The sequence below is a fragment of the Suillus clintonianus genome (genome assembly GCF_016758775.1).
Source record: "Suillus clintonianus strain FC179 chromosome Unknown DEU56scaffold_86, whole genome shotgun sequence".
NCBI lineage: Eukaryota > Fungi > Basidiomycota > Agaricomycetes > Boletales > Suillaceae > Suillus > Suillus clintonianus.
This window is the reverse complement of record NW_024539310.1, coordinates 53,537-70,774: the sequence shown is the minus strand read 5'-3', so window position 1 is coordinate 70,774 and position 17,238 is coordinate 53,537. Positions and strand designations below refer to the sequence as shown.

General features: G+C 51.4%; 4 protein-coding genes across 4 annotated transcripts; 3 read left to right on the top strand and 1 right to left on the bottom strand.

Annotated features, from left to right (window-relative positions):
* Window positions 1-544: 544 nt before the first annotated feature.
* Window positions 545-1,209, top strand: DEU56DRAFT_759223 (uncharacterized protein; the record flags this gene model as incomplete). Its single annotated transcript, XM_041350296.1, has 4 exons — window positions 545-629; window positions 685-693; window positions 741-874; window positions 940-1,209. The coding sequence occupies 4 exons, from the start codon at window positions 545-547 to the stop codon at window positions 1,207-1,209; spliced, it is 498 nt and encodes a 165-aa protein (XP_041204595.1).
* Window positions 1,210-1,932: 723 nt separating this feature from the next.
* On the bottom strand, window positions 1,933-4,489 carry DEU56DRAFT_743663 (uncharacterized protein; the record flags this gene model as incomplete). Its single annotated transcript, XM_041349024.1, has 4 exons — window positions 1,933-2,923; window positions 2,977-3,662; window positions 3,714-4,216; window positions 4,276-4,489. The coding sequence occupies 4 exons, from the start codon at window positions 4,487-4,489 to the stop codon at window positions 1,933-1,935; spliced, it is 2,394 nt and encodes a 797-aa protein (XP_041204594.1).
* Window positions 4,490-5,345: 856 nt separating this feature from the next.
* On the top strand, window positions 5,346-7,087 carry DEU56DRAFT_824762 (uncharacterized protein). Its single transcript, XM_041354258.1, has 5 exons — window positions 5,346-5,556; window positions 5,617-5,740; window positions 5,811-6,052; window positions 6,101-6,195; window positions 6,247-7,087. The coding sequence occupies exons 1-5, from the start codon at window positions 5,431-5,433 to the stop codon at window positions 6,746-6,748; spliced, it is 1,089 nt and encodes a 362-aa protein (XP_041204593.1). The 5' UTR covers window positions 5,346-5,430; the 3' UTR covers window positions 6,749-7,087.
* A 6,441-nt stretch (window positions 7,088-13,528) lies between these two features.
* DEU56DRAFT_759219 (uncharacterized protein) lies at window positions 13,529-14,056 on the top strand (the record flags this gene model as incomplete). Its single annotated transcript, XM_041350295.1, has 4 exons — window positions 13,529-13,633; window positions 13,682-13,858; window positions 13,906-13,977; window positions 14,024-14,056. 4 exons carry the CDS (start codon window positions 13,529-13,531, stop codon window positions 14,054-14,056), a joined length of 387 nt encoding a protein of 128 aa, XP_041204592.1.
* Between the last annotated feature and the right edge of the window lie 3,182 nt (window positions 14,057-17,238).

The window sequence follows — 17,238 nt, the reverse complement described above, 5'->3', positions numbered from 1 at the left end:
TCAACCTTTCGTTATCCTCAGTCTAGCCCGACAGTGCAAGCCTTTCGTTAATATCCTCGTACTAGCCCGACAGTAACGTTCAAATTAATTGATAATCAAGATATTAGTCGTTTGTTGAGTAAGAATTGTTCCAACTCACGGGTAACTTACTCACTGGCAGGGTCCGAAAAGGAACGGAGCTGCCATTCTACTATGACACTGTCGGCGCACACCCGTCAAGATCTATCCGAGGACGTCAAAATTAAAGGTGCATATGATGCGCCATCTGCAAATATTTGAAGGTACAAGGCACTCCCTTCCTTCAGTGTTGTAATGCCTCCATGCACGCGCGGAGAAAAGACCGCATCGTTTGTTGTTCGATCGCGCAAGAAGATGAAGTCCGGTGGCCTGGTGCCTTCATCGCTTAGTCCTCACATGTCGCCGCTGTAGATGTGCCTCCACGATGTGCTCGTGGTATAAAGTCTGCCCATCATGAACTGTAAACTGCAGTTTTCATTCTCCAACTATCTACCCCGAGTATTCACACACTCACACACCATACAATATGTCGACCTTCTTCCCCCCCTCGCAGATGATTGCCCCCGGCGAGATATCTTTTGCCTCAGACCGTGCAATCAAAGACTTCCAAGGTAAATATCATATTCTCGAGTACCTCAGCTCAACGCTCATTCCGCGGTTTCCTAGCTATTGCTCGTGAGTACGCTGGCCAGCAGGCGGACCACCACCCTAATTTTTTGCAGAGCACTTGGATCACTTCAAAGCTCATGTCGAAAGTGTGAAGCTCGACGACGGACAAGTCCTCTACACGCACCAGATGGTGACTAAGGCTGACAAGGGCATCATTAACAAGAAAGTCAGGATCAGCCTTGTTGAGGTCAGTCCATGTTGCTGGTGGTATTTGTTCACCCTTTTGAACGGTGTCCACACCCTCCACCCTAGGCCGACATCACCCTCAACACGTCCTCTCGCAGTCTAGCGTTTCATGTTTTTATCGATGTCCCTATCATTGGACACATCCTCCTCGTGTCGTCCATAATTCCTCTCAAGGTCGACGACCAAGTGAAACTTGATTTCGATGGAGCGGCCAAAAACCTTGCGTCTGGACACGCGAGCGTCACAATTGATGCAAACAACAACGTTATCCTGACCTGGGACTTCGTGGCTCTCAAAGTGGAGTCAAAGGGTTCCCACATCATCCTCCACTTCTAAACTTCGAGGTATTCCATTTCGCGGCTTCATTCCCGTGTAATTACTTAATTTATTCTACGCTGTAGATCTGGCATGTAACCTGTGGAATCTCAAAGAAGGTTCCTTGTTGAAGCCTGATGGGTGTGAAGGATGCAATTTCGCAGTAGCGCTGTTTTGAATTTATGCACGCTGAATTGACTTTATTCGAGACTCTAACGTTTAATTTTGACAATAGTGATCTTAGTTATCTGGTTAATTCTGCTGAAGATTAAACAATAATCAGGTCTACCAGGTAACCAAGAGCTCTCAATCCTTTCGACGTGGCTAAGATTCACTTCTGCGGATGGTGAATAAATTCACCGAGCGCAATCCACAAGTAGTCTCTTCCTAAGCAGAATACTCAGAGCGGACTTGCTGGGCGACGATGATAGCAGTGAATTTTTATCGCCTACAGAGTGCGTGAAATTGCCTCGCGGAAGCGAAGCATGAAGACAGGCTTGAAAGATCTGAGGATGGGCTTAGTGAAGTGTCATTCTGCTCAAAGATCTAGGGACGGTGTTCGACACTACAGAACACACGGCACTGGAGAGGTACAAACATTCGTAGCAACCTCGCTCAAGGAGCGGAAGTAATATGTCATTATAGCATTTTGTACACCTGCCCGTTTATTCATGTGCTTACGGACATCGTATCTAAACTAGAGACTCATTAAATATAAGGACGTACCAGCCGAACTATCAATGATTAGAGATCGAATGCTGGACTTTTCCACCCCCTCCGCTTCTCCTCCTCCAACTTTTTGTGCTCGACGCTTTGCTTGAAACTCTGCACCTGCTTTAATCCTTCCCTCCCGGCACGCTCCACTCGTTCAACAGTAGTCTTCGCACCTTCCAAGGCACCTCCTACATCCGCGCCCGGAATCCTTTCTGCAAGCGGCTCCGCATGAGTCCCCAAAGGACCTCTCTTCTCCCCCGAAAGAATCTGAGGCTCTGCGCCCATCGCAATCTTCGCGTTGCCGCCCAGATCATCCTTGACAATTCCCGTTCCAGTCGCTCTCCACCCAGACAACAGGCCACCTTCCATCCGACGAAGCTTCCCTATCTCGCTCCACATTGCAGCAACGACAGACGACGAAGTCCCAAGCCCAGCATCCTGGAACACCTCTGAGCGCCGCCCAATATCAAATGCCAAAGCGTCAGCAGTATCAAACAGCCCCCGGATCTGCTCCTCCAGAGTGCGTGAAATTGCATCGCGGAAGCGAAGCATGAAGACAGGCTTGAAGACGGATGTCAAGATGGGATGATTGGACTGCTTAATTTCCAAGTCGATATCTTCCGCCAAAGTCACCTCGATGCGCTCGATTTTGAAGAACCGTCCAAGACGCTCGCGCTCCTTGAGACCCTCAGGCGTGTTTGGGATCAAGCGGAACTTGAGGTCAATATCAATCCCCTTTGGGGGGAGAATGAACTCCATCAGACCCGTAAACTCCTTGGGCCCGACAGTAGCAAGCTTGTCCCTGTAGAAGAATGAGACCTCCTTGAGCGCGAGCTGAACTGCTTGCATCCGTATGTGCGTGAGGGTGCCAAAGGCAGTGGTTGTTGACTGCGACCCAGCGGGTGCGGTAATGTCGACATCTGTGATATTGCGGATGTAGACGTGTCCAGGGAGCAAGCTCAGCGACGAGACGTTGAGATTCTCCAACACAAATTCGATCTCGTTGTCGACGAACTCAGTTCTATAAGGCTCGTCAGTGAATCTTGAGAACGCAACGTTGCCTCTGGATCTTACCTTGGGATTGGGATGTTTTTGATGACGCGCAAAATGCGTGGCACATAGACGTTGAACACGTCCTGCCAGAACCACGAAGCATGATCGAGGGCAAACTGCATACCCGTCTGTCCGGCCATACCAATGCTCTGCGCCAAATCCCTACCGAACGCAACATGTGCCTTCCGCATACGTTGCAAGTCAACATCGCTTGTGACCGCGTGTTGAAAAGCACGAAGCTGCTCCCTGAGAACCCGCACGTCCTCTTTCCACTTACGTCCCGCAACCGAATCTTGGTCAAGAAGCTGCTTCCAACGCTCGCCAAGTCGTCGATGCACCTGTTGTGCTTCTTCTGACCGTGCATATCCAGGCTCGTCGAGACTCTTCCGGACGTGAGCAAAGAAATCGTTAAACCACCTCTTTAGGTCTTTGTCATTCCTGACGTGAACAGCGCACAGGCGGAACTGGGCGAAGACGTCATCCAGGGACTTGCCACCAGCAGCACGCTCGACGAGAGTGCGGATGCCACAAAGCGCTTCGAGAATATGTTTCTCTTCAGAAGGATCGTCGATGGAAGACTCGAGCGACGTTGACTGGTTGATGTCAGCGGCAGTATCAAGAGACTTATTGATCCACTTTGACACGGTGTCGAAAAGTGTAGAGAGGGCGCGGCGGTATTCCTTGTCCTTCTGCGCACGTTCACAAATCTGCGAAAATCATCGTCAGCACCATGTTATCTGATAACAGAAATAGCAAACATTGTAGTAAGTCTCCTGCAGACGAGCACGAGTGCGCTCAACCATTTCTTCAGCAGATGCCTTAACGTCCTGCCCGACACCTATAGCCTTGGATCCGGCCTCTTTCGCAGTATCCATCGTCTGCTCAAATTTCTTCTTCGTATCTTCTTCGCGCTTCTGTTCCAGTTCTTCCGGGGTCTGGCGCTTCCGCCCCAAATTGTCCCGTTCGCCCTGCTGCACCTTCGTGTCGAACTCGCGTAAACTTTCCTTGGCGTACGCAGATCCAGTTTCAATGACCCCTGCGAGGTCGGCCATAGCGAGACGCGCAAAGGACGCAAAGTCGTCCAGGAGGACGCTTCCTTCACCGCTGACATTGGTCCAAAGAATTTGTAGAAGAGTGCGGATGGCGGAGCGGATAGATTGGAGGTCGGCAGAAGCCTCTTCCGTATCAATTGCTTCTACGCGCGTGTCTGCGAAATCTCCCTCAGAGAGATGCCAGAGGACGTCTTGTAAGAGGTTGTCATCTGTACCAAGAGAATTCAATGAGATAAAGTCCACTCTGAGCGAAGGTGAGATGCATCACAATTTTTGTTATTCCCAAGCGTCTTGTACGCAATGAGGAGGTCTTGTATGCCATACGCAAGGGCTTTGCCTGGCTCGCTCAGATTTCCGGCATCGGAGGATTCGACCCTCGCGACGATATTCTGGAGTATCCAGTCGATTGCGGCATCCGCCTGCTGTTGGTTGGGGAGTTTGCCAGCGTCAAGAGCAGCAATAACCGAAGATAGTGTGTCCATGGCGTGTTGTTGTGAAGTGGACATGACGGTGACGGGGAGGTGGAGCGTTATAAAGTCCTGTACTTTATAGGAGCTTGTGAGGAAAAGGAGCGCTAGTAAGAATGACGCTAATGACGTATTTTGTCATACTCGTACAATGACGATAAGTATGACGCAAGACGAGAGAAATCGTAGAATCGATGTCTGAACGAGATCCAGATGATTTGAAACAGAATGTACGAGAATCACTCGCGAACTCACGAAGTCCATTCACTCCAAATTATTACTCCATCGTTGCTCCAACATGCATTATAGTCGAATGATTTGAAGGGCTCGAGCTAATCGAAGTGGAGTACAACATACATTGGCCAACATCTCAAACGCTGCCAACACGGCACGGTGGAAATCCCCATCGCCGGTGTTCACGGCCGGGGCCCTCGCGATTCATGATCTTGATGGTGGCCTATTTGCGGTTGATACAGGTTGTACGACTCTACGCTGGAGACCCGCACCAGCTTAACTTATAATCCATGGAGGACTTGATACGGTCGCCAGGGATTTCCATCCCACACCTGTCGCACGCGACGTACACTGCTGCATGCCGAATCAGCATGCAACTTGAAGGTGTCCGACGGCGCAGGCAAGCCGGCTTTAACGTTTATTTCATTTGGTGGACAAGGTGAGCACATGTGAGCACACGTATCAAGACAAGTACTTACCATGTCACAAGCATATAGCTATGTTCAGCTGATGGCGGCAGTTAAAACTTATACCAGGGTTGATGATGTGACTAAATATAGCAGCGGTCTATTTCCGGTGTGTGAACTATTTTTGTGAAACTATTTGAAGTGGCTTTGATCCGACTGCGGTTGTCCCATTTTTTTCTGCTCGCTTCCTCACACACCAACAACCAGAGCGTTCTTTGTCTCCCTTCTTCTCTCACCACCACCAATCTTTGAGACATGTCTCGTTCCACTCTTTCCGTGCTTTTGGCCATCGCTGCCACGTCAAAATTTGCCCTTGCTCAACCTGACCCAGCTGACCCAACCCCCCTTGTCGACAAGACCTATGCTTACCCCTCAGGAATTGTGAGCTTTCAATTCCTCTTTTTTGTGTTCCTATGTTCACACCGGAACGACTTTTTCAAGCCCTACCAAGTCGACTACAACACCGCCGCTATCCGTGGCCCACAGGTTGGCTACAACATCTGTAACTCCACCACCGAGAACCAGAATTCCATGTGCCAAACCTCAATGGTTAACCACATCGACGGTGCGTCCTTTGCGAACACTGCATGCGTTTATCGCTCATAATGTCAATTTTCGATTTTCTTGTTTTTCAGATTTCTGCTTGTGGGCACCTTTCACCCCCAACTCCACTATCGGCGATACTGAGCAGGAGGAGGTTGCATGGTGCACTAAGCCTGGCCACGGCACTCGTCTTATTCCCAACGGTGCCCTTCAGGGAGTTCAGTTACTCCGCACGTCGGAGTACATCCAAATCGCTGGTTTCATTGACCAGACTCAAATTGACATGAACGCTCAAGACTATGGAGGAGAACTCGACCCGCACGGTGCTGATCTCGTGAGTCTCCCATGTCATTGGATCAAGATCGAACTGACTTTTTTCTAGCGTGGGAACCCTCTTGGAGGCTTGATGTACTCTAACGCGTTCCCAAGCAACAACGGCGACAACAACACCTACCAGCAAGTTATCGACTGGACCAAGTAAGCATTCCATCTCCAGTCAATTCCCGTTCTCATTCTCACGCGCCGTAGCTTCATGGGTGGCAACGCCTTCTGCATCACGATCTGTGATCCTGCTTCTAGCAGTGCCAACCAGTCCGCTTACTGCCAGAACATCTACGACCGCATGGGTTGCAGCTACAACATGCCCAACAATGCTCAGAACGGCACCTTCGAAGTTTGCGACTCTGACCTTAAGACCCCTGCTGGTGTCTACGTCACTGGCGGCGTCACCATGACCTACACTCAGCCCAATTCTGGCGTTGTCGCCCCTCCCTACACAGCTGTCATTCCCGCCTCATCCAACTGTGTCACTTACGCCAGTGCTGCCCTCTACACTGGCCTCGCCACCGTCACCCCTACCGGGGTGTCCGCTTCAGCAAGCGGCGCTACTGGCACCGCTAAGTCCACTTCGACTGGCTCGAACACAGCTGGTGCTGCAAGCGCAACCCAGAGCGGCGGTGCCGTCGCTGTTGGTGTTTCTACCCTTGCCGGCTTAACCGGTACCCTCTTCGCCATGATCTTCCTGTCATAAATCAAGTGTGGCGCTGACTATATGATTTAGCATTGCATATACTAATATACCTGCACCTGTACACTGACATTTCATGATAGTGATAGGTTATCTGTTTTGCTTTTACTGAGACGATGTTGTGTTTACATGCAACGACGGACTTGTTTCTTTTATACTTTTGATTTTGGGCCGATGTTGTTTGGTATTACGGTTTGGACCATGACCACGAACTGCAATATAGCAACTTGGTACACTCTTAGCGTGTTGACTAGGGTATAGATCTCCAGCCTGTGTTCGCGATGTCAGAATTGTGTAAGGATGTTGACCTACTTTCCTACGATGAATCTGTCTATGCTGGTGCGGCAGTCCTGATGAATGTCGAACATAGGCTCTCCTCGTCTGCATACTATTTCTGTGTCCTTGCGTGCAACGGCATAGTCTGACAGGTGTATTTCACCTACCACCAGGAATAACGCACCATCCATGTGGGCTCCTCTCCAGGCACTGATTCATTCACAAAAAATAGAGTCTTATACACGCATCGTGTACTCACGGTCAAGTAAGATCTCCGTACGTTCATGTGAATCTGAGACTACTTCCATCCGCTCCGGCTTTTCAACTTTTGAAAAAGGTCAAAGCTCTGCCAATTAAACGTGCGTGCGCCGTGAAGCGGTACGGTAAATTCTCTGTTTTCGTACCAAATGTGACCTAGAACTTCATCGAGTCCCGGAAATGTGCGGGAGACGAGGGTCCTGGACGTCGTGCAAAACCGTATCCAACTACTAATGGCGTTCGGTGGTAATGGTACTGATGCTCTGGTCTTTGAGCTTGATTACACAGTGGTTGGGATTGGGGGAATGCGGTTCGGTAGTGCAGCGCTGGGTTCATTTGTCAAATAACATCTTCAAGTCGCAATGAACCAAACATGCGCAAAGAAAGTTAGTCAATGCAGCCTCAAGCTCGAGCTCGATTATTCTGACGGAATCTGACCTGACAAGTCTTGTACATGATCATGATGTACATAGTACTAGGTGAATGAACTGGTTTATACATTCAAGTTTGCGATTCGTGAGCACCGCTGTGTTGGAGCTGATGCCGACGATAACCGCGGGGATTGAATGATTGGAATACGAACCGTTTACTATATATCAGACTCGCGTAGATAGAACTGTTCCCTCAGTCTCTTTTATCGGACTGAGGGTACGTTGTCTAATTTCTCCCCGCCCGCACTTATGCTAACGTGTACCCTAGTCTAACTGTGTCTAGGTACACTAATTTAGTCTCTTTTATCGGACTGAGGTCTAACTGTGTCTAGTTCTTAAAGGTTATGAGCCCTGGCTCCGTATAACGAGCCAGAACCTCTAGACGCGTACAGACTACTAAAGACTCTCTGAGCGGTTCCAACCTCCTCAGGATACACACACGCAACGTCTTAGCAAGTGCTAGACACGTGTTTTCACCGGCGGGCGTCAATACGATTAATCGTACGTTACGCTCGGGCCATCATCTGTCCCTAATCGGGAGCGCTTCCTCGAGTGATCCTCGAGGTGCACCACGCATATATATACCACGCAGCGTCGTTCGGTGCCCCTACTCCTTCCCGTCATCATGGCCCCGCATACACGCGCGAGGACTGAACTCGATGGAACTACACCTTTACCCTCTACACTAAACGTCCCAGCCACTCCTGTCAGTATGAACCCCCCTGCAGCCCCTGTGACTCCACAGGGAGGCACGACCAACACGGCGACTCATCATGTTCCATACGGGTACTACCCACCTCACACCTCGTCTGCCGTATCCATCACCGCGTGTCGACTCTCAAAGACCGACCTCGATAAAATCGAGCTCCTGGACAGGGTAAAGAACAACTGGACCTCCTGGTCGGAGCTCATGTTGGAAATTTTCCACATGAACCTCCTTGAGGGATACACTACGGGTACAGTTGCCCGTCCTGACGCAGCACGCGAGCCTGTAGCAGCCAGGAACTGGGACCTTAATAATGCTGGTATCGTCGCTGCACTACGCAACCGTGTCTCACCTGATGACAAGCGCGTGCTCGATGGTATCACCAACGCCCGCGTCGCTTGGAATGCGTTACGCTCGCGCCACCAGAAACTAGGCCCCATCGCCCAGATCCTCAAAATACAGGAACTCCTGAACGTGCGCTACTCCAGGGACGCGAACCTCGCGGAGACTAGCCATCGCCTCACAGAGGGCATTCGTGCCATCTTCGACATGGGCATACCGACTCAGCAGGTTTTTCTATCTATTATCATGCTGAACGCCCTCACCGGTGATATGTCGCACGTCCGTGACCATGTTGCAAGCTCTCTCGCTGCTAGCTCTCCGTCCAACCCATTCACTCCCGACGACATTCGCATTCGTTTGGACATGGAACAACAACTCATCGACGCTGACAAACATCGTACAACCGATGTCGCACTCATCGCACAGGGGGGCAGATCCAAGAACTGCCTCACTTGTCGAGGACCCCCCCACAAGGGGAATTGTTGTTCTCACTGTTCTAAACGCGGACACGTCCTCAACGAATGCTTTGCTGAAGGAGGAGCGGCATATGGCCGCCGGGACGAGATCCTCGCTGCCAAGCGTGCTGCACGCGACAAGCGTGACAACACCGGCGGCAAGCTACCTCAAACATCATCTGCCAAACCCACCTCCAACCGTCGCACGGATTCATCCGGTCGCGCTTACCTGCTAGATAGCGTCACTGGTGAGGCGTTCTATATAGCTACCCCCACCCAGCCATCCGCTCCTCCCTCAGAGGAATTCGCAGGTCTGGCCCACGACGTCATGACCCCCGCCTTCATCCAGGAATTATCCGATGCTGACCTGGCGGAGTGGGATGCGATGTTTCTGGATTGGGAGAACCTCCAAGCGACGATCGACTGGAGTGCTAACCGTCGTGACGTTGAGTTCGCTGGCATCGCTAACGACGCCCTACAACAGCCCAAGTACACACCTGTCAACCTCGAGATCACACCTTTCTATCTCGACAGCGGGGCGTCTGTCCACATCTCACACGAGATTTCGGACTTCTTCGAACTCAACCGTCTTCCCCCTCGTCCTATCCGCGGTATCGGTGGCTCCCACATCAATGCCGTTGGCATCGGATCCATTCGACTTCGCATTGGACGTGGGCTCCATGTCACCCTCCACCAAGTACTTTTCGTACCCTCTGCGGCAGTCCGCCTGGTATCAGTCTCTAGCCTTTGCAGCGCGGGACACTATACCGCTCGCTTCGACGCCTCTTCCTGCTCAGTGATCACCACTAGCGGGGCACGCGTCCTCACAGGCACCCTTACTGCTCGTCGACTGTACAGAGTCTCTGGAGGGCAACTTCATGCCACGCACCAACGCTCGTCTTCCATTCCTGAGGCAACCCCGTCCGGATCCCACGACGTCTTATTCTCGCAGCCTAGCCCATCCCTCGGTGTCTGGCACCGCCGTCTCGCCCACGCAAACATTCGTGCAGTGTTTGACATGGCGCGTGCGGGCCACGTCACCGGTATGCACGCTGATCTATCCTCCCTTCCTCCTAAATGTGACCATTGTATCCTCGGCAAACAGACTAGGTCACCCGTTCCGAAGACTCGCGAAGGATCACGCGCTACTCGTAAATTGGGAGTTGTACATGTAGATTTGATGGACCATCCCGATACTGTATCAGCCGCAGGCAACCGCTACATTTTGGACATAATAGACGATTTTTCTTCGTTCATGTGGGCGATCCCCCTCTCCTCAAAAAGCGCAGCTCTACCGGCACTTCAAGCTTGGGAACGCGCGCGGGAACTCGAGACAGGCCTCCGTGTTGGCATATACCGCTCTGATAACGGTGAGTTGAAGTCCACCGCGATGAGAGAGTGGCTCCTCTCTCGCGGGACTCAACACCAGTTCACTGCGCCGTATACCTCCGCTCAGAACGGACGCGTCGAGCGCGTTCATCGAACTCTCATGAATCGTGCGCGCGCTATGCGCCTGGCAAGTAACCTCCCACCCAACAGATGGGATGAGTTCGTGGTGACCTCATGTTACTTATCCAATCGCGTCTCCGTTAAGTCCCAGCACGGTCTTACACCCTTTCAGCGCTGGTCAGGTCACAAACCCGACGTCTCTCATCTCCGAGAGATTGGATGTCGTGCGTTCGTTCTCATACAGAACACGCACAATCCAAAAATCCACGCGCGGTCAGTAGAGTGTGTGCTAATCGGTTATTCCGCTGACTCCAAGGCATACCGTTGCTACCATCGCCCGAGCGGCAAAGTCCTGATCTCCTACCATGTTTCATTTATAGAATCCCATCAGGCAGTCCCTCACCCGCTTCGTGCTCCAACTGCATCGCCACCAACACCACCAGGTATAGAGGACTGTACTACCCGTATAGTACCAACAGGTATGGAGGACTGTTCCGCCCGTATAGTATCGACGTCATCATCGCCCGGTATACCAAAACACGATCCCGTTCCAGTACCTCCTGTTCCTCCACGACGGTCCTCTCGCATCTCTCCACCCTCTGAACGCCTATGCGCATCCCTGGATACCCCCTACATTCCTGCCTCTGATCGCCGGCGACTCATGCAACCTACGGTTACCGAAGTCCCCGATGTCGACGCCCCTACCGGCCCAGCGGACCTATCTGAGGACGACCTCGCATCTCTTGTCGACGCCTTCTCCACATCCGTTCCTGAGGATTTCGAGCGCGAACACCCCGATGATCCCACCACCTACCAAGAAGCAATGGCCTCACCACATGCAGCACAATGGCGCACCGCCCTCCAAGAGGAATTCGACTCCCTCAAACGCACTGGTACCTACACCCTCGTTCCCATCTCTGACGTCCCCAAAGGCCGCCGCATCATGAAGGGCAGACCGGTCTTCAAGCTCAAACGAGACGAAAAAGGCCTACCAGTTCGTTTCAAGGCACGGTATGTGTGCAGAGGTTTTACCGCTGTCTACGGACAAGATTACACTAAGACTTCCTCTCCGACCGCACGCCTGGAGTCTTTTCGGGTCCTCGCACATCTCGGCGCCTCGCTGGATTGGGAAATCGAACAACTCGATGTCAAGACGGCATTTCTGAACGGTCTACTCGATCCGGAGGAGGTGTGCTATATGCACCAGCCTGACGGCTTCATCGAACCTGGGAAGGAGGACCACGTCTGGATGCTACAACGTGGGCTATATGGCATGAAGCAGGGCGGCCGCGTCTGGAATCGCACCATGCACGCTGCTCTCATATCTTGGGGCTTTAAACGCCTTGAGTGCGAACATTGCGTCTACTTCAGACGGGACGACCTTGGCACTATTCTCACCGCCATCCATGTAGACGATTTTTTCAATGTCAGTAGCAACAAAGCCGCCCTCGCACACTTCAAATCCCAATTACGCACTCGATGGGAGATTTCCGACTTAGGGGATGCACGATTCTGCGTGGGTATCGCCATTGAACGTAATCGCTCACAACGCACTATCTCACTCTCTCAGACGGCGTTAATCGACCAAGTGCTCACACAATTCAACATGAAGGATGCGTACCCCATCTCCATCCCCATGGAACCTGGTCTCCATCTCTCCCGCAAAGATCATTCCCCCAAATCAGACGAGGACCGTGCTCGTATGGCGAAGACCCCTTACCGTTCTCTCGTCGGGAAACTTATGTACATCGCCATTGGTACCCGCCCCGATATCACATTCGCAGTCCAACAGCTTTGTAAGTTTCTCGACAGTTACGGCGACGCCCACTGGGAGGCTGCAAAACGCGTTGTACGCTACTTGAAGGGCACACGCGACCTTAAACTTACTCTCGGTGGCCAACACCCTGCCAACCTCCTAGGTCACACTGATAGCGATTTCGCGAACTGCGTGGACACTCGACGATCGGTAGGCGGGTATTGTTTCACACTGGGCAGTGGCGTTATCTCGTGGGCCACCCGTCAACAAAAAACCGTCTCCTTATCCACCAGTGAAGCTGAATTCATCGCCGCCTGCGAAGCTACCCAGGAAATCGTTTGGTTACGAGCACTTCTACTTGGCCTCGGCTTTTCACAAGAATCAGCGTCACCCCTTCTTTGCGACAACAGCGGCAGTATCGTCCTTTCCGAAGACCCATCATTCCACGCCCGCGTAAAACACATCGACATAAAATATCACTACATTCGAGATCGCGTACACGAAAAACACCTCCGACTACAATACGTCCAATCCAAGCTTAACACCGCCGACGTTTTCACGAAACCCCTTCCAAAACGCGACTTCCAACGATTACGAGACGCACTCGGATTACGATGATCGCTCCAGTCGAGGAGGAGGATTCATGCGGTTATCGTCGAGGAGGAGTGTTGGAGCTGATGCCGACGATAACCGCGGGGATTGAATGATTGGAATACGAACCGTTTACTATATATCAGACTCGCGTAGATAGAACTGTTCCCTCAGTCTCTTTTATCGGACTGAGGGTACGTTGTCTAATTTCTCCCCGCCCGCACTTATGCTAACGTGTACCCTAGTCTAACTGTGTCTAGGTACACTAATTTAGTCTCTTTTATCGGACTGAGGTCTAACTGTGTCTAGTTCTTAAACGCTGCACCTTACTTTCACCCAGGTTTCGATGAACTCACATCAGTCTTCGACAACCGTGACGTTCCAGCCAATCGACAATGGGCGCTTCCAAACACATGTGATGTCCTTTATGTAAATATCCTTGACATGCGGTAGATACCTGTCCATTCTGTGTGCCACACCAACTAACGCTCATACTCAACCGTCCTTTCACCTTGCTCAATGAATGAAGATAATCCCCCTCGGAAGAAACGCTTGGGGTGGCCGAAGACAAGTCGTCCAGAACCTGATTTGGCACAGGATACAGGCAGGAGGGCAGCCAATGATGTATGCACTTTCGTTTTTACAACTATGCATTGTTTTTAATGATTACAGCCGTCTTCTCTCTCGCCTTCGAGTAATGCATCTCGTGGACGATTCTCGGGGTTGGTTCCCAAGTTATTCGGCAAGGCGAACAACCGTTCTGCTCGAAGCGCTCAACGGTCGCCAAACCTTGAACCCACAGCTGCAACTTCCAATGCACAGGATCCCCTACACCCTCAGACATGCCAGGTATGTGCAAATCTCGGTGCGTTCTGTGTGTGATCTAACCACCGCAGGATCCTTCATCACTCATCGCTTCCACTCCCGAGCCGAATTTCGACCAGTCTTCCAAGGCAGACGTTGCAAAGGTGAGTTCCAGCAGCCTTGTCTCTCTCTTGCGATGATGTACTAAAGTCCATCACCAGGCCGAATCGCCGCCTGACATGAAGCTTGTCACGGAAACGCTCGCGCATGCCCAAACAGGTGTCACAGGCATCAGCTCTATCCAAGGAATCGTTCAAAATACTTCTTCTGCAGCCGGCAACTTACAATCCATTTCCGATGCGATTGACACGTTCTCCACAATTCTCGGACCATTGAAGGTGTTCAACTCTGTTGCCACCGGGCTCGCAGATGTAAGGGCGTCTATCTCATTTTCGTATGCGGCTGATCTTCGTGCATAGGTTCATCCATATGCAAAAGTGGCATTGAGTATGTTCACCTGCGCATCCAAGGTGAGCTCGTTTCCGAATTATTACCTTCGCAGGTTACTAAGAATGTCTGGTGGAAGATGATTCTCGATCAAGCAAATCGTGATGATGCTGTTCGTGGTCTCCTCACGAAGATCTCGGACGTCTATACTTTCATCGCGGAAGAGGAGGAATTGACCAAGATGCAGTCCATGCTAGCGGTATATGTGAAGATAGCCCAGCAGACCCTGGAGTGTGCTGATTTTATCACCCACTACACTGAGACGAAGAGCGCCTGTGAGTCAATACTACTGCTTCGTCTCCTGACACTCAATGTTGTCTCGTTGCACAGGGATAAGGCTTGGCAAGCATATTTTCGGCGAAACAGATGCCATGATCAAGAGCTACAGCGATGTTCTCGACAGCCTCATGCAGCAATTCCGAGACCGAGCGGCCCGTGACACCGTTGTGATCGTGCACCATATATGTAGGAGTCGTTTTCTAGGTCTCTCTGAGCCTTATCTCACATTTCACTCCTCATGGCATAGCTGAGAGTCTAGACCTCATCGGCATGGAGTACGCAACAGGTGCCGGATTGAATACGTCTAAATGTTGTTTGCCAAATACTCGGCAAGACCTTCTGAAGGATATTCAAAATTGGATCAGGAGCACCGAGGATACTCCACGCGTCTTATGGTTGTCTGGCACAGCAGGCAAGGGGAAATCAGCCGTTGCCCATACAATAGCCAACTGGTATATCGAACACGGTGGTCTTTGCTCATTCTTCTGCTTCGATCGTACTCGACAAGCGGATCGCCGTCAGGATAAAATATTCACAACCATCGCAAGCGAATTAGCAGACTGCAACCCTCTCATGCGGCGAGCCTTGGCGCAAGCAGTTCGTGATAACAACGGACTCAAGCGCACGTCGGATATCACAAGACAATGGCAGGAATTAATCGTCGGACCGACAAGCATAGTATCAAAAGCCATCGCTGCACCTGTCTTGATTGTTATCGAGGCGTTGGATGAGAGTGGTGAAGCAGATTCCCGGGAACAGATTCTTCGTTTGCTCGCTGGGAAATTGAACACTTCTACCCCACAACTAGCCGAACTTCCAGCAAACTTCCGCATTCTTGTCACTTCTCGTCCGCTTGAAGACATCGGCAACGCCCTTCACACCCCGTCACGTGTTCGCCATATCTCCTTGGATGACATCCCATCTGCGTCCACAGACCATGACATCCAGCTGTACGTCTCTACCAGGCTGGAAGATCTACGGAACGTGTTCAATGAAGCGCACTTCAAGACACTCGCTCAGAAATCTGACGGCCTCTTTGAATGGGCTCGTCTCACCTGCGAATTTATCAAGGGTACGAACAGAGTACGACTCAATCCGATGAACCGTTTTGCAGCCATCGTTGCTGGAACATCTGCCAAAGGAGTATCTTTATTGGACGACATGTATAGACGCATCTTGGCCGACAGTATGCCGGAGGATGAGCGCGATGAAACGATCCCCCTGTTTCGCTCTGTTATGGGGCATATTCTCGCATCGTCAGAACCGCTTCCTATGTTAGCGTTAAACGCGATGCGACACTATTTTCTGCGTGTGTATGACCGTGATGACGTGCGCCAGGTGATTGGGTCGCTGGGCTCGCTTCTCAATGGGACCACAGATTCTCAAACTCCCATTCGTCCGCTCCACGCATCCTTCTACGACTTCCTCACAGACAAATCGCGGAGCAACGACTTCTTCGTTAATACATCGGCGGTACAGAACGATCTTGCCCTCGCCTCGCTTCGGGTGATGGAGCGCGGGCTTCGCTTCAACATTTGCTCTTTAGAGAATTCGTACTTGCCCAATTCAGCTATTCCTGACTTGGAGAAACGGGTGAAGGAATCTATTACGACTGAATTATCTTACTCGTGTCGATTCTTGGGGACTCATGTGGGCTCTGCGTCCTTCGAATCATCGCTCGCTAAGGAGATTGAGGCTTTCTTCGACGGAGAGCGCATCCTTTGGTGGTTGGAAGCACTGGCTCTGATGAAAACCCTCGGCGGCTCGGTAGAATCACTCTTGTCCATCGCAAATTGGTTTTCGGTGCGTAGTTCAAGTGCACTCTTCGCCCAATCAATTCTTACGGGTAGTGGGGTGGTCATAGGGACACGTCGAGTACACGCATATCGGTGATGCTGCCAGGGACACGCTGCGCTTCGTTCGAACCTTCGCGGCCACCATTCTTCGCAGCACTCCACATTTGTACTTGTCCGCCCTGCCCTTCGCTCCAACGCAATCAAGAATATTTCGCAAGTTCGCCGCAAAGTTTCCTCGCACCCCCCGCATTGTTGCTGGCCATGTCGTAAATTGGCCTCTGATGGAAAAGATAATCCACGTGAATAGTGAGGTTACCTCGGTTGCAATGTCACCAGACGGAAAACGTATTGCATGTGGTTCAGAAAATCGAACAATCCAGGTGTGGGATATGGAGACTGGCGAGGCATTGTGTGCCCCTCTCCAAGGCCACACTCACTATGTTGCGTCTCTCGCTTTCTCACTGGATGGACATCGCATTGTGTCCGGTTCATGGGATAACACAGTCCGGGTATGGGATACGGCGACTGGCAAGGCATTGGGTGCTCCCTTCAAAGGGCACACCCATTTGGTTACGTCTGTCGCAATCTCGTCAAATGGATATCACGTTGTATCTGGTTCTTGGGACAAGACTATCCAGGTGTGGGATATAGAGACTGGTGTTGCATTTGGATCCCCTCTTCACGGGCACACTAGCTTTGTTACGACTGTCGCAACCTCACCGAATGGAAATCATGTTGTGTCCGGCTCATTTGACACAACCGTCCGTGTGTGGGATATGGAGACTGGCAAGGCGTTAGGGGTTCCTCTCCAAGGGCATACTGACCGTGTCATGTCTGTTGCAA